This window comes from Canis aureus, chromosome 4, assembly GCF_053574225.1.
Source record: "Canis aureus isolate CA01 chromosome 4, VMU_Caureus_v.1.0, whole genome shotgun sequence".
NCBI lineage: Eukaryota > Metazoa > Chordata > Mammalia > Carnivora > Canidae > Canis > Canis aureus.
Window position 1 is genome coordinate 57469010 of NC_135614.1, and position 15849 is coordinate 57484858.

Genomic DNA, 15849 nt, shown 5'->3' on the forward strand with positions numbered 1-15849 from the left:
GTGCGGCCGGGTGAGCGACCGCCGCGCGGGGAGCTTGGGAGACGAGCCCCGCCCGCGCGGCCCTGGACCCAGCGCGTCGCCCCTCGGCGGTGTGCGGCCCGACGAGCCCGAGGAGCGTGGGCGCGGCCTGTGTGTGCAGCTAAACGTGTGCGCGCGTGCTTTCGAGGCGTAGGACTCGGCCGGGTGCCTCTGCGGTATTTCCGTTCACAGACGCTCACTGCGGGGTACTTGGGAAACTCACAAAAACCTTAAATAGTGCAATTCCTCACACCTGAAATTTCTTTCTTTTTAAAAATTTCTTTCTTTTTCTTAATTTCTTAATTCCTTTTCTTTCTTTCTTCCTTTCCTTTCCTTTCCTTTCCTTTCCTTTCCTTTCCTTTCCTTTCCTTTCCTTTCCTTTCTCCTTTTTCTGATAGTGAATCCACTGAGAACAGGGATAGCACAACCATTATGATAATAAAAGTCATGGTCATTATAATATATATATATATATATTTTTTGGTCATTATAATATAAGCAGCTTTTCCACCTAGCCAAATGTCTAATGAGCACATTCTAGGGGCTCATTAAACCTCTGTTGCGGGGATCCCTGGGTGGCTCAGCGGTTTGGCGCCTGCCTTCCGCCCGGGGCGTGATCCTGGAGACCCGGGATCCAGTCCCGCGTTGGGCTCCCGGTGCATGGAGCCTGCTTCTCCCTCCTCCTGTGTCTCTCTCTCTCTCTCTTCCTCTCTGTGTCTATCATAAATAAATGCATCTTTAGAAAAAAAAAATAGACCTTTGTTGCACAAGTGAAGGAATAGACCTAGTGTTTAGTATGTTCGAATATGCTCTTCGGGTCTTCTGTAAAATACGAATTATGTAATATGGATGTCACATAAACTGTACAGTAATTGCCCCTTCACTGCAGGTGATTTATCCCAAGAGGTGTGATGATAAAACGCCTACGTAGTGAGGTGAGACGAGGTGAATGATGTAGGCGCTGTGATAGAGCATTACCTTAGGCCGCTACTGACCTTCTGACAACACCTTGGAAAGAGGATCATCTGCTTCCAGACTGCTGTTGATCGTAGGTAGCTGAAACCCCAGAGAAGAGAGACTGCTGTATATAGCATACTATTTAAAAAATATATATTATTATGTGTTGTAATTTGTAAAGAGCATATAAGGAAAGGGGAATGATAGTGTAAAAAAAAAGTACATATTTAGCCACACAAAACAGTGATTGCACTTTGTTCAAGGCGTGTGTAGTCTTACCTGTTAGGTTCTTGGAGCAATAGGGCAGAAATGGTGCCATAAATTAATTCTCGGTCTCCAAAACTTGGTATGTAGTAGGGACTGAAAAAAATGTTTGCAAATGAATGGATATTTCAGAGTTGGTTTGTATGTGTGTGGGTAATTGCATCTGGGTTTTTTTCTTTGTGTTTTGGGAGTGTATCATGTATGTATATCATATATGATCTAGGCTCCATGGTGTGTACATCTAACTTTCCAGCCTTATGCTTTTTCATCATTCTCCCTGCTATATTAACTACAGTTATTTGTCGATAGTCCATGTCTATCTATAGTCTGTCTATTCCATTTATACTTCCTATGTGTTGTTTTCCCTCCTTTGAATTTTCTCATTGGCACTTTTATCTGTCAAAATCCCAAGTGCCCTTTTAGGCAGGTGTTGCAAGTTCAGATGTATACAGGGGCTTAGTAACAAACAAGTCAAATGGATTTAGGTGGAGATTGTAGGGAACTGGAGAACATTTTTCTGTCTAAAAAGGTCCAGCAACTCTTTGGCATGAGCTAATTATTACCATGTTAATAGTGGTGACATGTTACCAGATGTTTCAACTTTACAAGAGAAGTAGAAAATCTGTATTCATATATGAAGTTTGATTTTTATTTTTTTAAAGATTTTATTTATTCATGGGGTGGCGGGGGGCAGAGACACAAGCAGAGACACAAGCAGAGGGAGAAACAGGCTCCATGCAGAGAGCCTGATGCAGGGATCATGCCCTGGGCTGAAGGTGGCGCTAAACCGATGAGCCACCCTGCCGAAGTCTGATTTTTAAATGTTAGCAGTTAATATAAAAGTTTTAAACACTATGCAGGCCAAATAGAAACATTTAAAGGCTGGAGTTAGCAGTCACATTCTCAGTTTGTGGTCACTATTCTATGCTTATTTCAGATACTTTGTGTGTGAATCATATTCTATGATTCCAGCAGACTTTGTTCTTTTAACATTTTATATATACCTTACTTAAAGTGCTGTTTCCACGCTGTCCTAGATCTCTTTTTTTTTTTTTTTTTGAAAGAGAGAGACAGACAGACATGCAGGCGGAGGTGGGAGCAGGAGAGAGGAATCCTAAGCAACTCCATGCCCACCATGGAGTTTGTCGCGGGGCTCACTCTCACAACCCTGTGATCATGACCTGAGCCAAAATCAAGAGTTGGACACTTAACTGACTGAGCCACCCTGGTGCCCCTGCCAAGCTGTCTTAGTTCTTAATGTCTGTCTCTTCTACTACATTGGAAACATATTGATGGTTTGGATTGGGTCTAATTCTGCACTTGGTAAATATTGGTATAAAATAAATGTGTATATATACACCTAAGGCTTTGGTATAAGTGTGTATGTGTGAGATACATTTATTTCTCTTTTGGTAATACTAGGTTGTCTTGGAAACCAGCATCTGCTTCTTGTAAAAACACCAGTAGTATCTTGGCTTTAATTGCCAAAGAGCCGTACTTACGGAAGGGATTGAATTGGTTAACATTGCTGTTCAAAAGCTGGTTGATTTAGATTCTATCTCATGGCTTAAATTTTATAATTTAATTTACGAATTGAGGTAGAAATAATGACTAAGATTTTTTAATGACAATCAACAAATGGAAAAATTGATAAATTGTACCTCATTGAAATGAAAAACTTTTGCTCTGTGAAAGGCCCTGTGAAGATGAAAAGATAAACTACAGGCTGGGATAAAATATTTCCAAACCACATATCTGACTAAGGACTTGAATCCAGAATATATAAAGAGCTCTCAAAACAGAAAAAAAAAAACAAAAACCCAACAAAATAAATCCAACTAGAATATGAGTAAAAGATACAAATAGGTATTTCACTGAAGTAGATATACAGATGGCAAATAAGCACATGAAAAAAGATGTTCTGTATCATTAGCCATTAGAGAAATACAGCTTAAAGCCACAGTGAAATTATTACACACCTAATCAGAATGGCTCAAAAAAGGAAAAAAAAATCATTCCCAGATGCTGGTGAGAATGCTGAGAAACTTGATCACTCATACATCACTTGTGGTAATATAAAATGGTACAGCTACTCTGGGAAAGAGTGGCAGTTCTTATAAAACTGAACAAGTACTTAACATGATCTAGAAGTTATACTCTTGGTCATTTATTTCAGATAAATAAAAGCTATGTTCCCACAAAATCCTGTATGTTAATATTTTTGGCTGTTTCGTTTGTAATAGCCCCAAACCAGGAACAGCCCAGATATCCTTCAATGGGTAAATGGTAAAACTAAAATACATCCATACCAAGGAATACTACTCAAAAAAAAAAAAAAAAAAAAAAAATGAAAGAAACTATTGATCAAACAATTTGGATGGATCTTGAAGGACTTAGGCTGAGTGAAAATAGTTAATCTCAAAAGGTCACATACTGTATGAATCCATTTATATAGTGTCTCGTATTGAGATGGAGAACAGATTAGGGGTTGCTCTGGGTGGGTGGGGGTGGGGTTGGGGGGGATGTGACTGAAAAAAGACAACACAAGGGATCCTTGGGATTGAACTGTTCTGTAGCCTGAGTGTGTAGATAGATGGTCACACACATATATATGTATGATAAAATGTCTTAGAACTAAATACATGTACATGAGTGCCTGTAAAACTGATGAAATCTGAAGATGGTTGTATTAATTTTCTGGTTGTCATATTAGACTGTGGTTACGCAAGTTGTTGCCATTGGAAGAAACTGGATGGAGGATATACAGATCTGTCTGTATTTCTTAAACCTGCATGTAACTCTATGATAATCTCAAAATGAAAAGCTTAAACAAATCAAAAAAGCATAGAAGGTTAATTTTTTTCTTTGACTTTTATTTTACCAGGCAATGATCTAATCATGTCAGATAAAGATGATACTGAGACACCAGTGGTAACTGAAGCAACCTCCACCCTTGAAGATGGGAACTGTGAGCTGTCTGAGAATTCTGAGTTCGTTGACCAAAGTGCCAAGCCAGAGAATAAATCAGAGCTTGCAGCTATCACTAGGAAAAGACCAGAGTCCAAACCTTCCAGTGACCTTGAGACTTCAGAAGTTCTCCCTGTTGAGGCATCACAGGCTGTAGGCAAAGTAGAGTATCTTTTAAAACACTGGGATTAAAAGTTTGAGCTAAAAGGAATTTGGATATTTGATCTATTTCTTTTCTTTAAAAGCCGTAAAACACAATCTTTTCAGTTTTATAAATGCCTTTATGAGTAAGGCATGAGTATAAATGCCTGTGCTACATGGTGCCTAAATGCAAGTGATGTAGCATCTGTCAGGCAAGCAGTACAGTTCTGTAGTTTAATAATACCTATTTTTTCACCTGTACTTTGGTTTTTTTTTTTTTTTTTTTTTACTTTGGGCTAATTAGATACCTTCTCTGTATTCTCTCTTATTCTTTATTATTTTTTTTTTCCCTTTTCTTTTGCCTTTTGTTTTTCTGCCTACTGGGAAGAACAGGAGACTGTTTCCAAAGATGTACCTCAGACTGGATGGGGATATTGGGGCAGCTGGGGCAAGTCCTTACTCTCTTCAGCCTCAGCTACAGTAGCTACAGTAGGTAAGATCATCCACCATTTTATCAGTTTTTGGGTATATGTTGCTACAGATCTGTATTGAAAATGACCTAATAATTCCTCTTCCATGTTTACTTAAGGGCTTTGTAGTTTGAGAATTTGTTAGGAATGATGGGCTGATTTGTAGTATACCTAGAATTTGCAGCATTTTCTCATTAGCATTTCTTATTAGAGTTTCTTGTTTTCTCATTAACCAGACATTGTTAATTTAAAACTATTGTGTGGTGGTAAATCAAGCTTGTTTTTTTGTTTGTTTTGTTTTGTTTTTTTTGTTAATATTACGGAAATGAACATCAGTTGTGTATGGTCACTATAACGTGTCTGTGGCCATAGTGACTTTAAAAATCTGCAGGATTGGGCAGCCCCGGTTGCGCAGCGGTTTAGCGCTGCCTGCAGCCCAGGGTGTGATCCTGGAGACCCTGGATTGAGTCCCACGTCGGGCTCTCTGCATGGAGCCTGCTTCTCCCTCTGCCTGTGTCTCTGCCTCGCTCTCTCTGCATCTCTATGAATAAATAAAATCTTTAAAAAAAAATCTGCAGGATTGTTTTTGGTTTGTTTCTTCAGTTTATGATTTTTGAAAAATGTTACCATTTTTCTCATTAGGACAAGGTATTTCAAATGTCATTGAGAAGGCAGAGACTTCTCTTGGAATTCCTAGTCCCAGTGAAATTTCAACCGAAGTCCAGTATGCAGCAGGTCAGTATATGGAAACTGAAGACCTAGAATTATGGGTCAAATGGAACAGTTGAGCCAATTTTTCAGTACATATTTATTGAGTGTCTGATGTTTGGGGCATCATGGTACTGGTGAGAATGGGGTTTGGAATCTTCCTCTAACAGAGTTCTGTGTCCTTTAGCCACTTTAGTCATCTATGAAGTGGGATGATGTATGTCAGAGGACTGTTACAAATATTAAATAAGGCCATGAATGTAGAATACAAGAATTGCCTAGCATTGTGTTTGGCACAAATGAGTAAGAGCCCAAGAAGGGTTAGCTGAATTTGACTCTGTTGTGATATGAAAAATATGTTAATGTGTTTAGTTTTAGAAGGTTATTTTTTTGTGTGTTTGAATTTTTATGAGGGTGAAATTTAATTTTGGATACCTGCTTTGATCAATGTATTCTCACTTAAGCCACAAAAGACAAAATTATAACCAGGGATCAAGATGGCCTGGGACCAGAAAACAGGAAGTTTTTCAGGCCCTGGTTTTGCTTTCTCCATCTCTCAGGGGCTTTATTGTCTTTCACTCTTGTCTCTCTTTGATGGTCTCACTTTTTTTCTCCAATAAGCATAATTTTCTAGGATAAAATTTAAAATAGGCCATATTTTTAAAAGTCAGATTTACTGATTTATAATTTATAATTAATTATATAAAAATTACATGTAAATGTATAATTTATATACAGTAAAGCTTACTCTTTTTAAGTATATAGTTTACGTGTTTCAACGAACATAACATCCTGCTTATACAGTATAATCACAGTCCATTGTGATTATTCAGTATAGAATATTTCCTCTATGTGTTTGTGTAATCAAAATATAAGAATATTTTCATCACCCCCAAAAGACTATTCATGCCCCTTTGTGGTCCTACTTATCACTTACTCTCAAATTTTGGCAATTGCTAATCTATTTTTTGCCTAAAGTTTGATCTTGTCCAGAAGATCATGTATATGGAATCATGTAGTGTGTAATGTATTGTTACATATATCAGTAATTCAAAAGACTGGATTTTATTTTGGAAATGAAATGAAAATGAAAAGAACTATGTTAGTTTTCATTTTAAAATAGGTAAATAGTTTAAAATAATAAAACAAAAAGGGCTCAGGCTACCCTGTGTATAGGAAGCAAGGTCAAACTTTTAAAATTTCACATAGATGCTAATAAGCCAAAACTATTTTGGATCATCCCTCATGTTGACACATCCCCTTCCTTTTATAGGAGAGACAAATGCCAATGAGAATGCAAATTCTTCCTCATTGATTGGGCCATTTGGTGTATTTTCAACCATCTCTACTGCTGTTCAAACCACAGTGAGTAAAATGGATGGTGGACTGTACTCTGTGAATATAGTGTTTTTTTTTCTTTTTTAAGGATTTTATTTATTTATTCACGAGAGACAAAGAGAGAGGCAGAGACACAGGCAGAGAGAGAAGCAGGTTCCATGTAGGGAGCCCGATGTGGGACTTGATCATGCCCTGGGCTGAAGGCGGTGCTAAGCCGCTGAGTCACCTGGGCTGCTCCATTTTATATGTCTTTTGATGAGCCTCTGTACACATTTCTGTTGAGTATGCAACCATGTGTAAAATTGCTGGGTCATAGGATTTTCATATGGTCCCCTGTAGTAGATACTGACATACAGTTGTCCAAACTGTTTAAACCTGTTTACATTCCACAAGCAGTGGATGATTGTTTTATTTGCTCCACATTCTTGCCAGTGCTTGGTATTGGAGCCACTATTTTATATAATCAAAACGTGCAGATGTCTTTTTCAGTATTACTGTAATGGAGTTGAATGTGTTTCCTAGGGAAAGAGCGTGATCAGTGGGGGTTTGGATGCCTTAGAATTCATTGGGAAAAAGACCATGGATGTAATAGCAGAAGGGGATCCTGGATTTAAAAGAACCAAGGGTCTGATGAACCGGAATTCTACATTGTCTCAGGTACTGTTGTATTCACCTGTTTACTTCATGTTTCTGTTTTGATCTGTATTTTTGCGTATGGTAGACCTTGTTAGTATTTCCTTTTGAAGAATTTTCAGTAAGGCTTTTTTGGGTGGGAGGTGGCTGGTGAGAGCTCTAATGCTTAGAGAAATGCCCTTTTTTTTTTTTCCTCCTCCTCTTTCTTTTCTGCAGGAGCAGTAGAAGGTGACAAGCCCTTTCAGAGCTGTTGAGTACATTAATGTTTAAAGCATTTTCAGAGAAACACCTGGTTCCTTGGGTGTTATTTACCCTGTCCAGGATCAAATTATGTGTGACCATTTTTTCCCAGCAGCTCCTTAGCCTATCAGATTTGAATTGCAGTGCCGGGAATGAAAGGGTAGCACTCTGTCCTGTTACCATCTCAGCTTTGCTTCCCTCAGCTCTCAGAACTCACCCTTGAGCTCTCATTACTGACTGCAGGGTACTCCTCTACCTTTTTTTTCAGGTTTTACGAGAGGCAAAGGAGAAAGAAGAGCTATGGATCTCCAATGAGGTTACCTTGGAAACGGACAAGAAAACTCATTATGGGCTCCTCTTTGATGAATTTCAAGGCCTTTCGCATCTGGAAGCTCTGGAGATGCTTTCGCGAGAAAGTGAAATAAAGGTAATTCCAAACCAATGATTTCAGATGGATGGTCTCCAAGCAAAGGAGTGCTGCATAGTTTCCTCTCTGTACAATTGGAAGGTGAAATGTATTTCACATGGAGGCTGGAGACTCTAAAAATACTATAGCAAATAAAAAAAAAAATACTATAGCAAAACAAACTAATGTTTGAACTAATTGCTAGAAACAGAATGAGTCAGGTGTTACTGTTTTTAATTTAAACAGAAAAGGACAGGTTCACCAAGAGGTCTTAATAGCACATCTGTATTTTGTCTTTGTGTTAGTCTTTTTTTTTTTTTTTTTTTTTTGTAGTCTCTCTGGCTTATGCTGCCAATTTGGATACAATTACCTGCTAGTTTTTAATTGATTCAAAACTGTTTAATTTCCCCCTAATTTCTTAGCAATTGTTAAGCACTAATAATTTCTGGATGTTTCTGGCTTCTATTTTTTTTTTTTTTAATATAATTTCTCCCTACCTTTCTGTAATGGCTTGCCTCTGTATTAAGGTTCTTAAGGAATAGTTTGTATTGGTTGATGAACTCATAATTTTTATTTTAATTTGGTCTATAGTCTCTTTTCCATTTAAAATGTTTTTCTCTGTTTTGTACTCTCACAGCTTCTTATTATTTTGTATCTATTCAGGTGAAATCTATTCTTAATTCTTTAAGTGGAGAAGAACTACAGACTCTAAAACTTGAATTGGAGCAACTCAAGGAAGCATTTTCTCTAGCAGAGTTCTGTGAGGAAGAAGAAGAAGAGAAAAAAGGTAATATGAAAGTCCAACATTTGAGTGGAAGGGATGTAGCATGTTTATATGCAGTGTTTTGCCCTCAAAATAAATTATTTTTTCTCCAGTTACGCTAATCTGATTTTACTTTTTGCTGCCTTGCCCCTGACTAGGTATTGATGTGAGCAGTTGGCCTTATGTGCATATCTTTGCCCCACTCCCTGCTCCTGCCCCCCAAACTGTTTGCGACTTCCCCAAGGTCTCATCTTGGACTCACAGATCTGCCTGCTTTTTTGGTTAGAGAGTCACCCTTGTTAGATTCCTGCCTCAGTCAGGCTGGTCATCCCTGTGAGCTTCTTTTATATCCTTAGATACTGCTCCTGTGCCTCTCTAAATTCTGTGATCCCTGTCTTCTTCTTGAATTCAGGCGTGCAAGGTGGCAGTTATCCCAAATGTAGGTGATAATTTGTATTTTTTATTTTCGATAGTTTTTTTATGCCATATTCCTAGTGTCTGCATACTCCAGAAAATATTAGTAACTACTCATTTTTGCAAAATTATCAGGAAACAAGGTAGTTTACATAAAGTGTAATTTCTAGTAGCTGAATCTTAAGCTTTTAAGAATTGTTTTATTTTAAAGTTTAACTGGAAATATTTCTAATATGTTTTACACACTGACCATTTTTTTACTAGACTTAATGAATACAGGTTTTTTTGCCTTTTTTAATAAATGAAATGAGTTATAAACATTAGAAGTGACTAGAAAAATTCCCTCAGTGTCCATCAAGACACATGGGCCAATCACCCATATGGTAGATTAAGTCAGTGGTTTGAAAAGTGGGGTCTACAGATTCTTGGTCCCTAGGATTTCTTCAGGGAATCCATACGTCAAAACTCTGCATCATAATACCAAGATTTTTTTTTAATTTATTATTTTGATATTTGTACTGATGGTGCAAGAGCAGTGGTGATTAAATTACTGGTGTCTTAACAGATCAAGACGGTGGTATCAAACTGTACTAATGCTGTTTTCAACTGCCATGCATTCATAGTAAGAAAAAAAATAGATAAAAATTTTTAAAGTGTTAGTTCATTTAACCTTGTCTCATGAAGCAGTAACAATGATTAATCTTACTAAGGCTTGACCCTTGAATACACTTATTTTTCATATTTTGTGTGAATCGTATGGAAGTTGTCTCATGGAGAAGTACTGTTATTGTTTGGGTTGTAAGCTAGAGTACCTGTTTTTTTCATGGAACACAGTTTTTATATAAAAAGATTGCAGTCACAGAGACTGTTCAGAGTTAGATATTTGGTAAATATTTTCTTAAAAATGAATCAAATAAGCCTTCAGGACACCTTAAGGAAAGAAATATTTGTGGCTAGTAAAATTTAAATTACGCAAAATTTAGAATTTTGTAAAACTTCTGTTTGTTATAGTAGTGAGGTTGACAGCTTCCCATTGCTTACAGATTTTTTTGATGAAATTGGTGGTGATAGTAACAAATTTGATCTCCTAGGGGTATTCAAATGTGTCAGCGTTTAGATCTGCATAATTCAGAGAACCAGTATTTTCTGGATAACTTACGGGTGATGTTACAAGGTGATGTTACAAAGTCATACGTGGGCGGGCGAGAGAGACCAGTAAATTTTGATTTAATGTAACTGAATTCAAAATTTTATGATATGATTTCAGGTTGTACATTGTAACTAACCTTTAAGAAATAACTATTTCTTGAACTTTGGTGTAGTATTAAAGAATATCCACAATTATGTGCAAAGGCTATTAAAATCATTCTCATCTTTCCAACTATGTGAGCTTGAATTTTCTTCATGTGCTTAAAATAATATATCACAACACATTGAATGTATAAGCAGATACAAGAATCCAGCTGTCTTTAAGCTAGGCATTAAAGAGATTTGCAAAGATATAAAACAATGGCATTGATCTCACTAAAGTTTTTCTTTTTTGGAAAATATATTTGTTTTTCTTAAAAATTTTATGTCAACAAGTGTGTTTAAAGAATTAATAAATCAAACATTTCAGTTTTAATTTTTAATATAATAAGTGTTGACAGGTATAGAACTTATATTTAAAAAACTCTATGGGGTTCTCAAAAAGTTTTAGGAATATAAAGGGGTCCTGAGACCAAAGTGTTTTTGAGAACTACTATATTACATTATCCTAAAATGCTAGTCTTTTAGAAATGTCTCTATTGCTTTTCAGAATTGTGCATGTTTGTGTTCTTTTGTGCATTAATCTGCCCATCTTTTAATTCTCTTCATTATCGGTGAGCTTGCTTATAATACCCTCTGAATCTTACTATCTATCTTTAATCAGCTTTGGTTGGAAACCAGTCTTTTTTTTTTTTTTTTTTAAGATTTTATTTATTTATTCATGAGAGACAGAGAAGCAGAGAGAGAGAGAGAGGCAGAGACATAGGCAGAGGGGAGAAGCAGACCCCATGCAAGGAGCCCGATGTGGGACTGATCCTGGGACTCCAGGACCACGCCCTGAGCCAAAGGCAGACCTCAACCACTCACCCAGGTGTCCCGGAAACCAGTCTTATTCAAGTTGTGTATTAAAAGGGCACTTTGAGTGAGTCTTAGGGCCTTTCTTATGAGAGAGGAAAGTAAAGTAGAATGTATGGATTCTATACTAAGAAAAACTTCCTCTTCTTTGTTCCCATTTTTGTTTTGCACTGCATTCTAAGAAGTCACATTGGCTGGTTATATAACATTTTGCTATATATTCTATGTAAAAATCCTGGTCCTGGTATGAAATGGCTCTTGAGTATAAGTTTTTAAAGCTTCCCTGAAGTACTGAGAAGACAGTATAGCATGATGGATAGAAGGATGGGTTTTGGAGTTAGACCTGGGTTCAAAATCAAGATCTGCTGTTTCCTAAGCCATGTGACCTTGGAAAATTCCTTAACACTCAACTTCTGTTTTCTCAGTTGTAAGAAAAGGATGCTAATTCCTCTCAGGTTGTTATAAGGACTAAATGAAATATTTAAGGTGTGACACATGGTAAGCACTCAACAGATGGTGACTACTATTTTCATTATTAGGGTGGGATAAGTAAATAAAGATCTATGCTTAGCAGGAAATCTATAAATTAATTTTGTTTTGCGTAAGTTGCTCTATTGTTCCTAACTAAGCCCTAATGTGGCAATCCCCAGTTATTTATAAACTTTATTTATTTGTACATAATACCATTAACAGTATTTGCTCAATTTAGTCAACATCTGGCTTTGCATAGTAATCAGAAATCCTGATCTTTAAATACCATTCTGAGGACTCTAATGGCATTTCTGAACAGATGGATTTGTGCCTATGACATTTTTCTCCCTTACCTGTTTGCTAGAGATCAGGACTCTGAAAAGAAAGCACCCAAGTGCTGCACATTACGCTCTGCCACAGTTTTCTCCAGGGATTTTTGGATAAAAACGCAACACTGATCTTGGTATTATATCTCAATGAAAATATTAAAAAAAAAAAAAGGCAGTGGTAGCAGAGGGGAGAGAAAACCATAGAATCTGGTTCTGGTGATGCTGATCATCTTTACTTTACATCAACAGCCTTAGCTCTTGCCCCTCTATCTTATGCATCTGATCAGAGGGAGACTCAGAGGGAGTCTGAGTCAGAGAGACTCAGAGAGACTCTAGCCTCTCCTGAATCCCTCCAAAACACTAGCCCTACCTCATTTCCATCCTCGCACTTTTATCCTAATGCAACAACTACATTTTATACTTAGGTCTGGAGGAAGTACATGACACGATCTCCAAACATTTTTGGATCAATCCTTAGCAGTAAAAGATTTTGAGTACTTAGACCTAATGTATGTACATTTGATGTTTATATACATGTACTACTATGATAATATATTACTTACATTCTAAAGTATACTCTAAAATAGAAATTTTTATTTTTATTTTGTTATTTATTTATTTATTTATTTAAAGATTTTATTTATTAATGAGAGACACACACACACACAGAGGCAGACACAGGCAGAGGGAGAAGCAGTCTCCATGCAGGGAGCCTGACATGGGACTCGATCCTGGGTCTCCAGGATCACGCTCTGGGCTGAAGGTGGCGCTAAACCGCTGAGCCACTCGGGCTGCCCTAAAATAGAAGTTTTTAAAGGATGGTTTAGTTAGCAGCAGGTACACACTGCTGCCCAAAAATAAAAGTTATTCCCTGCCTCCCCCCCCAGTACTCTATTGGGTTATTTTGTGAACTCCTTGGGGTATATGCATCCCAGTATAGATTCAGATACTCCCTTGTTCCCATATAATTTAGAAGCTTTGCTAGAAAACCAAAATGCCTGTTAGATTTTAGGTTTTTAGACAGTGGGATTTGATTAGGAGTTGCTAAGAGGATTTATGTAGTGACAGCTGTAGTATTAAGGAGATCAGCTTTTCCCAGGCCATATTACACCTGGGATCACCAAACCATTTGAATTTTGTCTTGAACACCAAGAGAGAAAGGTAAAAGGATAGCAGATGGAGAGAGAAGAATGAAGATGGAATTTTTTTTTCTAAGGGTTTTGGGGGAAAAAACAGGTATAAAGCAGTAATAATTTGCCCTGGTAAACTATGAACTGGTGACTCAGAAATACACTTAGAGATTGTAAGTGCTAGAAGATTTCTACATACAAGAGTTCTCCCTACATTGTACAGTTGAGAGAAGCCTTCCTTGATCTGAGAAAATTGAGTAAGATTTAGATGAGTGGAAAGGAAAACAGCATTTCTTGCTATTTGTGTGTGTGTGTGTTTTTGTTTATATTGACTTTACCTGTTTGCCTGTATGTTTCTCAAATACAAATATTCTATGTTTCCCATCATCTCTCAGGCTTCTTAACCAACAGCTTTCTTTCCTCCTTCCAACATTCTGGGATCCCTTTTCCTCTTCCTTTCTTCTTATCCATCATTATCTCCACCCGTATCCCCGATCATTGCCTCAACCTCCCTGCCCACTCCCCCTGCCCCCCTCTTGTTTCCATTTCAGTTCATCCTTCACAGTGCGCCAGTGGATCTTTCTGAAATTTAAATTGGACATATCTGTCTCTCTTTAAAATCATTCAGCATCTCCTCATTCCCTCAATAAAAAGTTTGAATTCCTCACTGTTGTTTTTAAGGCCCTCTTTTACCTGGATTCTCCTTAACTTTCTAGCTTTATTCTTACCTCTCCCTTACATAGGACTCCCAAACATGTTAAACTTATTGCCATGCTTTCTTTTAACTCTGCCTCTATTACTTTTTTCACTGAGACTTCCTTGTCTCTTGGCTAAGTTGTGTTCATGTTTTATGTCCTGACTCCACTTTCTTCAAAACACAGGCATAGTACTGCTTTCACCAGTTCTCATTCATACATCTGGAATATAATATAAAGAGCACGGGATTTGGACTGGGGTGGGAAGGCCAATGTTTGCCTCCTAATCTATGCTATGAGATTTTGGGGAAGTAAATTAACCACTTAAAGGCCTAGTTTCTTTATCTCTAAAATGGGATAATGACACTTTTTATAAGCCCATCGAAAGAATTCATTGGTATCTATAGAAGATTCTGTAAGCACTGAAGCACGTTGCTCATTTAAATTGCTGCTGCTGCTCCTGCCATGCCTTTCCTCTTCCTCCTCAGCACCTACCCACCCCATCAGTCTTTCTGCTGCGTCTTACATGGGACTTGGTTTTTGTTTTGTTTTTAGATGACGAAGACTTTACCAAAGAAATAACAGAGCTATTTTCCCAGCTGCATGTCTCCTCCAAACCTGAGAAACTTACCAAGGTAAGTTATTACTTCTTGGTGATTTTCGTTTTTTTACTTATGTCAATTTACCGGATGAAGAATGTAAGATTCTAGCTTCCTGGCAAGGATGTCACGAAATTGGGTATATATCCTGAGTTCTCTATCTTCTGCCTGCCTCCTGGATTCCCAGGTTAACATGCAGATCTCACATCTGCCCTCCCCAGTGGAGCCTGCCCCACACATCTGCCATCCTCCGCTGTTTTCATTTGGAATGTTTGCTTATCTGAAAGCTCACATGAGACCACAGCGTTGGCGGTGCTCCCCAGCCTTCGTTTTCCCAGTGGCTAGCCTCTATTGGGGTCTTCCTGTTCTTAGGTCTCTGAGTGATTCAGAGATAATGGAATGTGGCCCCTGCCCTTATGGCCTGAATGGAGGTTATCATTTCCCAGAGCCCAGTGACCTTTTAGCATGTGAAAATGAAAATCCCACAGCTTTTAGGCCTTGGTCTTTGATGGCGATGTCTGACTTACCTTCACACACTTGGAACGTGGAAGGGCTTTAGTCAAAGTGGGTAGGGAGGGTCTGTTTCCAGAGCGGTACACATATAGCATATATGCTACTGCCAACTCATGGGATACTCTCCGCTGGGTCTTGGGCTGCTTGCTGCCTCTGTACCCTCCTCTCAAAATCTCCAGATACATTTCCGGATTAGTTAGCAGCAGGTACACACTGCTGCCTGGCCAGGACAGCCATTACAGTTATCTGGATACTGCAGGGTAAGGAATGTGATGCTAGATTTGTTATCCCACTCTCCCATCTCCATTTAAAATGCTGCATTCCCCAAGGAACTTTTTAGATCATCCCCTAGGCACTCATCTTCCTTATCTCAACTGTAGTACTTGACTACAGCACTTTCTGACATGTATCATCATAGTGTTTTTTGAATTGGAAATAATGTCAAACTTAGAGAAAGATTGCACAGATAAAGGAAATAACATTCATGTATCTTTTATGCAGGTACACCTATTAGTAATATTTTACTTCATGCATTTCATCAGTCATGTCTGAGCCTTTGTTCTCTCATTCCCTCTCCTATCCCTTCCCCTTCATCTCCCCTTCTTCCCTTTCCCCCCATACAGCACTACACAAACATACACACACGCTCATGCATGCACATTGTTATTATTGGGACTATTTTGGGGAATT

The 15849-nt window shown here is 38.0% G+C and overlaps 1 protein-coding gene across 3 annotated transcripts in view; it reads left to right on the forward strand.

Annotated features, from left to right (window-relative positions):
- The window catches only part of FAM114A2 (family with sequence similarity 114 member A2), a 33507-nt gene that overhangs the window by 511 nt on the left and 17147 nt on the right, over positions 1-15849 (forward strand). For all 3 annotated transcript variants that reach the window (XM_077895788.1, XM_077895785.1, XM_077895786.1), the window contains exons 2-9: positions 4124-4368; positions 4741-4840; positions 5460-5552; positions 6799-6890; positions 7386-7520; positions 8005-8163; positions 8806-8929; positions 14603-14682. In XM_077895788.1, the coding sequence (XP_077751914.1) occupies positions 4138-4368; positions 4741-4840; positions 5460-5552; positions 6799-6890; positions 7386-7520; positions 8005-8163; positions 8806-8929; positions 14603-14682 (1014 nt within the window). In that variant the 5' untranslated portion in view covers positions 4124-4137. The remainder of the gene's footprint in view (positions 1-4123; positions 4369-4740; positions 4841-5459; positions 5553-6798; positions 6891-7385; positions 7521-8004; positions 8164-8805; positions 8930-14602; positions 14683-15849) is intronic.